We start from the raw sequence: 13,443 nt of genomic DNA, 5'->3' as shown, positions 1-13,443 counted from the left end.
TGGGATCCTGTCAGAGGCCTAGATAGAGGGTTACGGAGCTGCGCCTGCGCCGACGTGCGGCAGCATCCTAAGAAAGGACACGAAGAGAATTGCGTTGCTGAAAGTGAGAAACAAAGTCATAGCACAAGGAGAGGAATCCAGAGGGAGTTCAGCCCTGCAATAGGCTGCCTCCCTCTGAGGTGCAGAAGCCTGTAGCCAGAACAACAAGGGAGTAAGGAACTCTATGCTTTACTTCAGAAAGTGGCAGGACAGTTAATTCCATGTTAGCTGCCCAACCTTACACCCAGGAGGCACGGTGGCAACTTGTGGGGGCTGGGGCATCTCTAGGGTCCCTGTAAAAAGCCTCAGGCCATCAGTCATACGGGTTTTTCCTATCCATACCATCTTGGGGACAGAGAGAGAGAGAAAGAAACATAACATCAAGCACACCAGCATCAGTTGTGAAGACCTCACCGAGAAACTCAGCAGGGAGGTACTACAACACTCAGGCGCTAGAGGAAGGCTACTGATTTCCACCTGGATAAGGGGATTCTGAATTTGCCTTCAGACCGGCCGGACTCTGTCTACCCTGTGATCTGGTGCTCTGGACTGTGGATGCTGAAGCCTTCAGTAAAGGTAAAGAGACTGCAACCTTGTGTCCTCGTTCTTTACTGCGCCTCTCACCATCCAGCATCTACACTCTGGGAATCCCTGGGGATAGACTTCACCTGTGGTAAGGTATACCATCTAGCTGCCATAACATCACCCCAGCGGGCCCCTAAGCAGCGTCGGTCACCCTGACCGAATACCACAGGTGGCGTCACGAACATTTCCCCTTTAAAGACCTTTCCCCCATTTATTAACGGACGTCCACTAGGGCCACGGACCAGGTCAGCCACCATGACATCCCCACTGAGAACAGAAGGGCCCGGATCCGAGTACCCCACTGCCCTACTGGGGGGCGATCCATGTGCACAATGATATCTTCGGTTATGATGCAACTAGCAATGGATGTGTGTGGGTCCAGTATAGAAGAAGGGTGGTCTTCCATCATCGCCTCTATAGTTGGCACAAGTCTGACACATGCAGATAATCATTATATGAGTGTAGTAATTATAGTTCTGGTACTTGTCAAATAAGACAAATCCCCATTTGTGTGACACACTGGGGAGGAAATGAATACTGATAAGATGAATCCTCTTATGTAAAAAATAATGACTTTCCGTTCAGGCCGTTATTCGAAATCCAGTGACAGGCACTGACTATTCACTCCACGCATTAATAAGGTAGACCTCGTAACTCACATCCTTCAATGTTCCAATATTAGTTATCACTTGTGATTCAGAACGATGTTGTCGTAGGCTCAGTAATAAAAAAAAAAATCTAGACGGGAAATATAATAGAAAAGTGCAGTAGAAGACGTCATGTCACACAGAAGTCGTCTATTCTAAATAGCGTGGAGACTGCGATCATCTCTGCTCCTACACAGACCACAGCTTGGCAAGCTTTTCTGCGTCAGAGGTTGATATGATGACCCGGAGTGTCCATGATTAAAAAATAAGATGCAATATTATAAATAAATAAGGTGTGCGCATTCAGAGAAACATGCCAGGACATATCATTCATTTACATTCTTCTCATGTTAATGGTAACCCATCACCATAAAAATGCCGTCCAATTTACAGGCACTGTGTTATGGAGCAGGGTAGATGAGCAGATTGATATCTAGTTTTATGAGAAAAGATTCAGTGTTTTACTCATTCAGTCCTCTGCTCCTTCTCGGACTTTGGGTCCAGTGGGCGGTCCTATCAGTGACTGACAGCTATCTTTGTAGAAGTGTGCGTACAGAGATAGCTGTCAGTCACTGATAGGACCGCCTACTTGACCCACTGGTTAGGAAAAAAAATGGTTGATTTCCTCCAAAATCAGTGTTTTTTTTTTTTTCGTCTACTGGTATTGCAGCTCAACCATATTCATTTGTGCAATGCCAAATTCACCCCATGGAAGAAATTTTTCTTAATTCTGTACAGCCCTTCTAACCCCTTCATGACCTTGGATGTATGTATACGTCCTGAGGATTTTGCGTGCACAGGACCTGTGTGCGCGATCGCCGCCAGGTGTTCAGTGATCTGATAGCGGACACTCTTCACTCAGTGCCTGGAGCACTGGCCGCACCTTTTTCGGCAATTTAACCCTCTAAGCGCTGCGATCAATATCGATCGCAGCATTTAGAAGTCATCTCGAGGGGCTGATGGTTGCCATGATGACCCAACGTCATCATGACGACATCCGGGTCACCAGGGCTAGCAAGCTTGCTAGATCATGCGCAGTGCATGGTCAAACTAGCTTGTGTCAGTGCAGCACTGACCTTGTAATGCTTATGCATTGCAATGGTTAATGACAGGAAAATGAAAGTGAGAGTCCCATAGAGGGACCATATAAAAAAGTTTACAAAATTCTAATACACATATATTGTACCCATACATATATTTTAAATTGTTATGTCTGGAATGACACGTCCTATAAAACAGTCCCACTAGTTGACCAGTAAATACCGGAAAAAGAAAGAAAGAAAAAAGGCAAAAAACGTTATCTTTGCTTTATCATAACACCGTCAAACAAAAAGTTAAATAAAGCGCAATCAAAAATAAGAATGGCATTTAAATATAAATGGCATCTCTGAAGACATCATCTTGTCCCGCAAAAAAGCTGATATAGAGCTCTATCAGCGGAAAAAAAAAAGTTGTAGCTCTCAGAATAAAGCAAAGCAAAAATAATTATATTTTCTAGAATATAGTTTTTATTGTGTAAAAGCGCCAAAACATAAAACAATTATATAAATGTTGTATCCTGTAATCGTACTAATCAGAAGAATAAATAAAAAAAAACAGATCTGGAACTGCTGGTTTTTGTTCACTCTCTCTCTCGCCAAAATCAGAACAGAAAGCAATCAAAAAATGTCTTGTGCCCAAAAATTTGGGACTAAAACATTGTTTTAGCTGTAAAAATGGAATTATTCTTTCGTCACAGCCTATTAGAATACATTTCTGTAGAGCACATGTGGTGTCAACATGCTCACTGCACTCCTAGATGAATTCATTGAGAGGTGTGGTTTGTAAAATGGCATCACTTATGGGGGAGGTTTCTGCTGTTTTGGAACTCCAGGGGCTCTGCCAACGGACCCTCAAACCATTCCAGCAAAAGCTGAACTCCAATATGGCTCTTCTTCCCTTCTGAGATTTGCACTGTGCCTCAAAAGTAGTTTTCGACCACATATGAGGTATCGGTGTGCACAAGACAAAATTGCACAACAAATTGTATTGTCCATTTTGCTCCTGTTACCCTTGTGAAAATCAAAAATTTAGGACAAAAGCAACATTTTTGTGGGAAAAATTGAGTTTTTAATTTTCACAGTTCAACATTATAAACTTTTGTGAATCACCTGAGGGTCACCACACATCTAGATAAATTCCTAGAGGGTCTAGTTTCCAAAATGTCATCACTTGAGGGGGATTTCCTCTGTTTAGGTACATCAGGGGCTCTCCAACCCGACATGGAGTCTGCTAACGATTCCAGCCAATTTTGCATTCAAAAAGTCAAATGTTGCTTCTTCCCTTCCGAGCCCGACCATGCGCCCAAACATTAGTTTCCCTCCGTATATGGAGTATCGGCGTACTCAGGAGAAATTGAAACACAAATTGTTGGTGCAATTTCTCCTGTTACCCTTGTGAAAATTAAAAAACTGGGGCTAAAATAACATTTTTGTGGGGAAAAATGAGATTTTTTTTTTTAATTGTCACAGCTCAACTTTATAAACTTCTCTATTGAGCTTGGATGTTCAAGTAGTCACCTCACATCTAGATTCATTCCTTGAGGTATCTAGTTTTCAAAATGGGGTCACTTATGGGAGTTTCCACTGTTTAGGCACATCTGGGGCTCTCCATACGTGATATGGCATCCACTAATGATTTCAGCAAATTTTGCATTCAAAAAGTCAAATGGTGCTCGTTCGCTTCCGTGTCCTGCTGGGCGCCCAAACAGTAGTGTTCCTACACATATTGGGTAGCGGCATGCTCAGAAGAAGTTGCACCCTATATTGCATGGTCCTGTCATCTTTGTGAAAATGCAAACTTTGGGGTTAAAAAACATTTTTGTGGGAAAAATTTTATTTTTTTGTTTTTAAATTATTTTTACGGCTTTGTGTTATAAACTTCTGTGAAGCACCCGTGGGTTCAAGATGCTTACCACAAATCTAGATACATTTCTTAAGGGTACTAGTTTCCAAAATGGGGTCACTTGTGGGGGGTTTTCACTGTTTAAGCACATCAGAGGCTCTCCAATTGTGACATGGCTTCCACTCTCGATTCCAGCCATATTTGCATTCAAATAGTCAAATGGCGCTCCTTCCCTTCCTAGCCCTGCCATGCATCCAAACAGAAGTTGGGGTATTGGCGTACTAACGAGAAATTGCAGAACACATTTTTTGGTCCATTCTCTCCTGTTGCCTTTGTGAAAGTAAAAAAATTATGGCTAAAGTAAATTTTTGTGTGACAAAAAGTTAAATGTTCATGTTTTCCTTCCACACTGCATTAGTTCTTGTGGAGCAACTTAAGGATTAATAAACTTCTTGAATGTGGTTTTGAGGACTTCGAGGGGTGTAGTTTTTAGAATGGTGCCACTTTTGGGTATTTTCTGTCACATAGGCCCCCAAAGTCACTTCAAATATGATGTGGTCCCTAAAAAAAAATGGTGTTGTAAATTTTGTTGGAAAAATCAGAAATCAGTTGTCAACTTTTAACCCTTATAACCTCAAAACTAAAAAAAAATATTTCAAAAATTGTGCTGATGTAAATTAGACATGTTATTTATTAGCTATTTTGTATGACATACATATGTGGTCAAAATTGTTGGTGGTACCCCTAGTTTAATGACATAAAAACCCACAATGGTCACAGAAATAACTTGAATCTGACAAAAGTAATAATAAATAAAAAATCTATGAAAATGAACAAATGAAAGTCAGACATTGTTTTTCAACCATGCTTCCACATAATTAAAAAAAAAATAAACTCTTGAAATAGGCCTGGACAGAAATGATGGTACCATTAACTTAATATTTTGTTGTGCAACCTTTTGAGGCAATCACTGCAATAAAGTGATTCCTGTAACTGTCAATGAGACTTCTGCACCTCTCGACAGGTATTTTGGCCCATTCCTCAAGAGCAAACTGCTCCAGTTGTCTCTTGTTTGAAGGCTGCCTTTTCCAGATGGCATGTTTCAGCTCTTTCCAAAGATGCTCAATAGGATTTAGGTCAGGACTCGTAGAAGGCCACTTCAGAATAGTCCAATATTTTCCTCTTAGCCATTCTTGGGTGTTTTTAGCTGTGCTTTGGGTCATTATCCTGTTGCAAGACCCATGACCTGCGACTGAGGCTGCCGTCACACTAGCAGTATTTGGTCAGTATTTTACATCAGTATTTGCAAGCCAAAACCAGGAGTGGGTGATGCATGCAGAAGTGGTGCATATGTTTCTGTTATACTTTTCCTCTGATTTTTTCACTCCTGGTTTTGGCTTACACATACTGATGTAAAATACTGAATAAATACTGCTAGTGTGACGGCAGCCTGAGACCAAGCTTTCTGACACTGGGCAGCACATTTCTCTCTAGAATCCCTAATAGTCTTGAGATTTCATTGTACCCTGCACAGATTCTAGACACCCTGTGCCAGATGTAGCAAAGCAGCACCAGAATATAACAGAGCCTCCTCCATGTTTCACTCCATGTTTCACAGTAGGGGTAGTGTTCTTTTCTTGATATGCTTCATTGTTCCATCAGTGAACATAGAGCTGATGTACCTTGTCAAAAAGTTCCATTTTTGTCTCATTTGTCCATAGGACATTTTCCCAGAAGCTTTGTGATTTGTCAACATGTAGTTTGGCAAATTCCAGTCTGGCTCTTTTATGATTTTTTTTAACAATGGTGTCCTCCTTGGTTGTCTCCCATGAAGTCCACTTTGGCTCATACAACGACAGATGGTGCTATGTGACACTGATGTTCCTTGAGCTTGAAATTCACCTTTAACCTGTTTAGAAGTTTCTCTGTGCTCTTTTGTTACCATTCGTATTATCCGTCTCTTTGATTTTTCATAAATTTTCCTCCTGCGACCACTTCCAGGGAGGTTGGCTACAGTCCCATGGATCCTAAATTTCTGAATAATATGTGCAACTGTAGTCACAGGAACATCAAGCTTCTTGGAGATGGTCTTATAACTTTTACCTATACATGTTTGTCTATAATTTTCTTTCTAATCTCCTGAGACAACTCTTTCCTTTTCTTCCTCTGGTCCATGTTGAGTGTGATACCATGTCACCACACAGCACAGTGAGTATCTGTAGCCCTATATACAGGCCACTCACTGATTCCAAGATTGTAGACACCTGTGATGCTAGTTAGTGGACACACCGCGATTTAACATGTCACTTTTGTCACATTATTTTCAGGGGTACCATCATTTCTGTCCAGGCGTATTTCATGAGTTTTATTTTTTTTTAATTCTGTGGAAGCATGGTTGAAAAGCAATGTCTGGCTTTCATTTGTTCATTTTCATAGATCTTTTATTTGTTATTAGTTTTGTCAGATTCAAGTTATTTCTGTGACCATTGTGGGTTTTTCTGTCATTAAACGAGGGGTACCAACAATTTTGACCACGTTGTGTAACTCTTTGGTTTAAGGGCATAAAAATTAAGAGTTTGAAAATTGCGAAATGTTCTAAATTTCAGTTTTTTTCACAAATGAATGCAAGTCATATCAAACACACTTTACCATTATCGTGAAGTATAATATGTCACAAAAAAGAATCTCAGAATCAGTGGGATCTTTTGAAGCGTTCCAGAGTTATTACTTTACCACATATTAAAGGATTAAAGGGGTTTTCCATTTTCAGAAAGCCTGTTTATGTGCACAAGTTTTGTATTTGCAGTAGGAATTTCTGCATCAAAAATTCATCTCTTGGCCAGAAAAACGCTACTTAAAATATTCCTATTTTACCATTTTTTTTTTACATGCGTTTTTGATATGTACCTTCCTCCATTTTAATGGGTGAAAAACGCTGCATAAAGGCTGAAAGAATTTACATGCAAGAGATTCAAATCTGCAAGGAAAAAATAAGCAATGTGTTCTTGACATTTCAGAAATCTCATTCACTTTGCAGGTATTGTAAAATGCTGCAATATTTTTTCCATAATGAAAACACGCAGAAAAAACCCACAAAAAGCGCAAAGTGTGCACATACTCCAAGTCCCCTGGTTGCCAGTTGTTTTAAAAAACAAACAGAATTTTACTCACAATCTTGATGTCCAGCGCTGTCCACCGTTGCTTCAGATGTCTATTATTGTCTGCAGAGCGCACATGATTTCAACAGCACTGCAGCCAATCACTAAGCTCAGCAGCTCTGCCTGAGTAGCTGGCAAGAGCCACTCAGAGCTGCAGAGCTCATTGATTGCCTGCCGCGCTGTCGACATAACCTCAGCACTGCAGACAATTACAAGCACTGGGATGAGCAGTGGTCTCGGAAGGGTGAAAACGCAGTTTGTGTCTTTAAACATATTGCAGCTAGGGTAACCAAAAAAGCCTTTAAACTAACCCACCACAAACGGTCCACCTAAAGGATCAACGTCCTCAAGAATCATTGCAGTAAATGGATAATGACATTTGCGTGTGCATCGGCGTCCCTACAGTTTTTATCAAAGCTTTGCGCCTCCCGTGTATGTGCAGCAATGTCTGAAAGTGAAGCTCAGCCCCATTCAAGTGGAACTCCCCAAATGAAACATTGATTTCCATTGCTGAATTAAAAAAAATCCCTGAATGTTTTAATCATAAAAGTCCACTTTGATTAATCAAGTTTTCAATTAGTATATCAATCACATATTTAAAAAAATATATATATTTTTTGGTAGATTTATGCCACCTGATGATCCCTTGGGTCGCCATGGACCAAGCCTGGACAATTTTTTAAGAAAGAAGCCTGTAGTGCCTGAGTACAAGAAGCAGCCATGTCCTTATGGTAAGTTACTGATTATATGCAGCAATATATACAGTAAGTGGCGAAAGATAGAACTCATCAAGAAGCAGAGCAGTGATAGTGGTAGAGGTTGTAGAAGGAGAAAAAACAGCAGCAGTAGTATTATAATCGAGAAATTAAAGGAGACAATATATACTTCAGGAAACCCTAGGGTCCTCCATCTTCTCAAAGATCAGAAGCGTCACCTGGGGTAACAAGATACCTAAAGATCTCTTATTGTGTATTTTTCTATTTTGCTGTCTTAGGAAAGAAATGTACCTATGGGCATAAGTGCAAGTATTACCACCCAGAAAGAGGAAACCAGCCTCAGCGGTCAGTAGCAGATGAACTTCGTGCCATGTCTCGAAGCAACATTACTAAATCTGCCAATGAAATTGGGTTGGTCAAGAGCAATAGTGTTCCATCAAACACCAAGATTGACACCAACTCGGATGTAAAGCGTTCAACCCCAAAGAGGCAATCAGACCCCAGTATTAGAACTCAGGCTTATGACTTGGAGGAGAAGCTTCCCTCCAAAAATAAGTTGGAGACAAGGTCTGTGCCATCTTTAGTTAGTATATCAAGTATGAAACCCCAAAGTACAACTCCATCCAGAAACGGCTTACTTACTACTGTGCATTTACCATCTCAGGACCAAGTACCACCTGGACTTTACTCTCCAATGCTAATGTCCACAAAAAGCCATGGGGCAATCTCATGCGAACAGTATCCCAAATGTGAATCCCCAGTAGATATTGGATATTATTCCATGATGAATGCTTACTCAAACCTCAGCATCTCTGGAACCCGGAGTCCAGAAAGGCGTTTTTCACTGGACACGGATTACAGGATCAGTTCTGTGGCTTCTGACTGTAGTAGTGATGGTAGCTTAAGCTGTGGGAGCAGCGATTCCTATGCTGGATACAATGACCGTTCCTATGTTAGCTCCCCTGATCCACAACTGGAAGATAATCTGAAGTGCCAGCACATTCATCCACACAGTCGTTCAGGTTCTCAAGCATTCATGCAAGGCTACCATGACTCTTTGACTAGAGTTCAAAGCTTTGGGCATGAACAAGAAGTGAAGCTTCACCACAAGTCGCTACCACCTTACATGTCTTTGCAGCACCATGCTGTTGCAGCTCGTTCAAGTTGCCCAAATGAGTACCATGTTACCCAAAAATCCCCTGTGACAAAGAATGGAATTATGGGAAGATCTCTGGTGTCTACAAGAATGGAAAGCATTTCTGACTCAAGACTATACGAAAGCCCACCACAGCGTCAACACAAAACCTACTTAAGTCAAGAAAGTCCCAGAAGCTGGGATCGAATGAATTATGGAGATGCTGCTTATGGTTATCGACCAAACTACCAAATGCCAGGTAACCCTTCCCAACCGTGTTATGAGCAGTTTGCTTTCCAAAGCCCTCCAGAAAGCCAAGATCCCTCTTGGAGGGTACCCTATTGTGGAATCCCTCAGGAACCCCAAAGATTTTCAAACACCAGAGAAAAGATTTTTGTGAACTTGTGCAACATCTTTCCAGCAGAACTTGTGCGAATAGTTATGAAAAGAAATCCGCACGTGACTGATGCCCAACAGCTTGCAGCAGCTATTTTGGTGGAAAAATCCCAGTGTGGATATTGAAGATAATAACAAAAAAAGACTATACACCTTTTGCGGTGTGAAGTTTATTTCTTTTGTTCAGCTAATGCTGAAGGAGGTTTGCTACAATAGCATTTGTAATCTCCTTCCCAGCAAGGAGGTTATATAGTAAATCATGTATGTTAATTACTGAGCCATGCCTCTCCAATGTACACCAGTATGCTCACATTTTAGCAGTGCTCAAGTATTGTATTGAGGTGTGATCGCTCAGTTACTGCACAGGGTTATAATGCATTTGTACTTAAAGCAAAGGTTGGCTTTATTTTTCGGGGGGTAACTGCCTTGGCACATTACATAACCAGCAGCCTTTGGCTTGGGCCAAACATTAATTTTATAAACATAGATATTTTATTTATATTTTTGGTGACATTTTTGGTGCATCAGGGGTTTTCAGAGAAGCACTTTTTATTCCTCTTCTCATTTCCTACTGATCAAGCTAATGCTTTTTCTTTACTAAGGCCTCATGCACACATAATGGAACCACGGATACTTTATGTGCTGCCATACAGTGCCATATTACGGAGATATTCTTCAAAGAGCAGCCACTCTTCTATGGGCAAAACGCTTCCCGAAATACGGTGAAACGTAGAGCCCAATAGACTTCTATTGGTCCAATGTTACAGCTCTGTACATCCGTTGTGCATGAGCTCTTATATCAAATGCCATGAAAATGTGCTTTTATTTTTGTTTTGTTTTTTGCCTTATTTTTTTTTGCAATTAACAAATATATACATTAATCCTGTAAAAAAATAATAATAACTGCTTCCACTAACATTATCTTTTAGTTCTTCCTAATTAATTTATTCTTTTTTTTCTATTTATTAATTTTTTTTCCCAATGTTCCACTCTAGATTAGAGTTTTTTTTAATGATATCTATGTATATCCACAGAAAAGAAGCGTTCAACTTGTGATCAAAATGAAAATGTGATTCTTTTGATAGTGGGTTGAGCATACATGTAGTTTGTTACATGAACTAAGCATTATAACACTGTTATAATGTTCATTTTTGGTATAAAACAAAGACCAAACAGCACTGATTTTATTTTTTACCTATTTATTTTTTTATGCCTTTTGATTTGTAATTTACCTGTTAACCTTGGTTACAATATATTGACGATGTACACACAATGTATGGCACTTTTATTGGATTTATTTTTATTTTTGTTTCTTTGTTTCATAGCATTTATTTTTTTAAACAGGATATTGTGCTACATGATCAATTGTAGATAAATTAAACCTTAGATTCTTATACATCTGCTTTATAGAAACCAATGTTTTTACGATCCAGTTTGTAAAATGGGCACTAATTTAATCATTTTTTTATTCTATCTAATACAAGGGATTTTGTGTTATACACAGTTTTATTGTATCCCTCTGTTTTTTTGAGCATATTTGAAGCTCTTCGCATGTGGCGAGTCTTCGACCATCATAAACACCCTCTTAATTATGTCATACATATTTATTTTAGAAAGAGACACCCCACTTTTTACATAGGGATGGGATTATCACATGTTATCATGTTGTGAAGGGACTCAGATCTACAAACATTTGGTGGCAAGATAGATATTGGGTTTAAAGGTTGTCTGTCAGCAGAAAATGACAACCAAAGCACATGAGCTTGGTGCCCACCTAGAAAAACTGGTCAGTTCAAAGCACTTTCCCACGTATTTATTTTCCTTCCATCTCCGCCATCTTCTGTGCTCCTGTAGAGCCAGAGTTAACAATCAAGGAAGAGTGGGATGGAGATCGATGCAAAAGAATTAGGTGGGAAGGATCACCCAACTGCCCGGCCATGCCAATGGTGCACCCAGGGCCTGTTCTTGGTTTGAACAGTTATTCTCTGACAGACTGCCTCTATGCAGCCCATACACATGAGATAAATGCCAGCCGAAATAATCTGCTTGCGTAAGTTGAATTGTTAGTGGTCTACTCGTTAGTATGAATAATTCAGCTCAAGATTGATTATATTCCAGATGATATCATACATTTATCATACGATCAGGATCAGACTAAACTACCGGAGGACATAAGGATCCTCCGGTTCTCCCACGCCTTGACATGTTGAAAGACCATAAAGTCAACTTAAGAGGACATCCAACTGTTCTGTTTATCCAGATGGCGGGATCTCAGTCTCCCCCGCCTGACAGGTTCAGGTCAGTCTGTGACCAAGTCCTGCATCAATTTATTCCTAAAATGTATTTGATTTATAGACTTTTTTTAAAAAAATGTGGAGGTGACATAACATTTCCAAGTGTTATTGTGATAAACCATTATTTTTTAAAATATTTTTGGAACTGTAAATAATTTTCAGAATTTCACTTTTTTGATGCAATTTGTTAGGTTTCCTAATAGAATATTTTTGTTAATACTGATAGCAGTATTCGCAAAATATTTCTGGGGAGGTTTAAAATGTGACAAGTTAACTAAAATTCAGCTTCTCCAAGAGCAGCTAAACAATCCTTGTAATTTTGATGTTCTTTATCACATTCATTTTTATATGAGAAAAATCTAAACATTTCTGGTGGTGACTTGTTGACTGCTCTCCATGGCGTTTCATATTGATCTCCAAACATGTATTACCAGATATGAACAGTGGAAAAGTTAAGTTTTACTCCGGAGCTGGATTTTTTTCTTAATTAGCAGATATGCCTGATGGACTCTTACTTACTCGATTCTCATCGTATTATTAAAAGGAATGTGTCTTCAGAAAATTACTTATTATTTAAACCGTTTAAATAAAAAAAAAATTTAGTTAACCATCCTGAGTACCTCCTCCAATTGTTGCTGCTCCACCAATTTTGAAACAGTTCTTATTTTTCTTCTTTGCCATTCGGTTCCAATATAATGGAAATTTTGTCTGCAACCAAGGGATGGAAGGCCTCTCATCTGGTGAGAGGTCGGAAAAGTTGGGCTTGTTTAACCTAGAAAAAAAGACGTCTCAGAGGGGATCTCTTTACATGTATAAATATATATGGTCAGTACAGAGGACTGGCACATGAGTTATTCCTTCCAAAAGCCACACAAAGACCAGGCGGCACTAATTATGGGTGAAAGAAAAACAATTTCGACAGCAAAATAGAAAAGGGTTCTTTACAGTTAGAGCAGTCAGAGTGTGGAATGCCCTACCGCAAGAGGCAGTATTGACAGACACTGTGACAGCTTTTATAAAAGAGCTGGATGATTTCCTTAATACACATAACATTTTGGGTTATATTTAATTTAGTGACAAAATGTAGAATTGGAGGAGAAAGGATGAATTTGATGGACCGAGGTATTTTATCAACCTATGTAACCAACTCTTCAACTCCTCTGTGGGCGCGGACATGTTTTGATTGGCCAGCATCAAAGGAGGAAAAGCAAACGCCCACAAAAGTGCTGTCGTATACGCCCAGTTGTTGGAGGGAAAATTTGCACCTTTATTAGTGTGGCGCATAACTTTGAAATGGAGGGGCAGAGAAAGAGTACTGTTCCAGAATTAGTGGAGCAGCACCAGTTTTAGGAGCTACTCAGTTTAAATACAAAATAACAGTGAAAGTTCCTCCTTAATTCAAGATTGTGTTAAATGTACTTTTTTTTTATTAATGTGGCAATGCTTTATTTCATATCACAATCTGTACTGAAAAAAAGTAAAAAATCTTCCAATTTTCACACTGGGATAGAACAACAAGTAGCCAATCATATCATAGTCATGGTGATGACAGCAAGCACAGAACTAGAGTATGTTGACATTGTGAGAGTC

At 39.6% G+C, this 13,443-nt stretch overlaps 1 protein-coding gene across 1 annotated transcript in view; it reads left to right on the top strand.

Moving 5' to 3' along the window:
• The window catches only part of ZC3H12C (zinc finger CCCH-type containing 12C), an 80,117-nt gene extending 67,680 nt beyond the window's left edge, over nt 1-12,437 (top strand). The window contains exons 5-6 of the mRNA XM_069759074.1: nt 7,937-8,043; nt 8,307-12,437. Of these exons, the coding sequence (XP_069615175.1) occupies nt 7,937-8,043; nt 8,307-9,685 (1,486 nt within the window). The 3' untranslated portion in view covers nt 9,686-12,437. The remainder of the gene's footprint in view (nt 1-7,936; nt 8,044-8,306) is intronic.
• Nucleotides 12,438-13,443: the final 1,006 nt, after the last annotated feature.

This window comes from Ranitomeya imitator, chromosome 3 (assembly GCF_032444005.1).
Source record: "Ranitomeya imitator isolate aRanImi1 chromosome 3, aRanImi1.pri, whole genome shotgun sequence".
In the NCBI taxonomy this organism is placed as follows: Eukaryota; Metazoa; Chordata; class Amphibia; order Anura; family Dendrobatidae; genus Ranitomeya; species Ranitomeya imitator.
The sequence above is the reverse complement of the archived record's forward strand: the minus strand, read 5'-3'. Positions and strand labels throughout refer to the sequence as shown.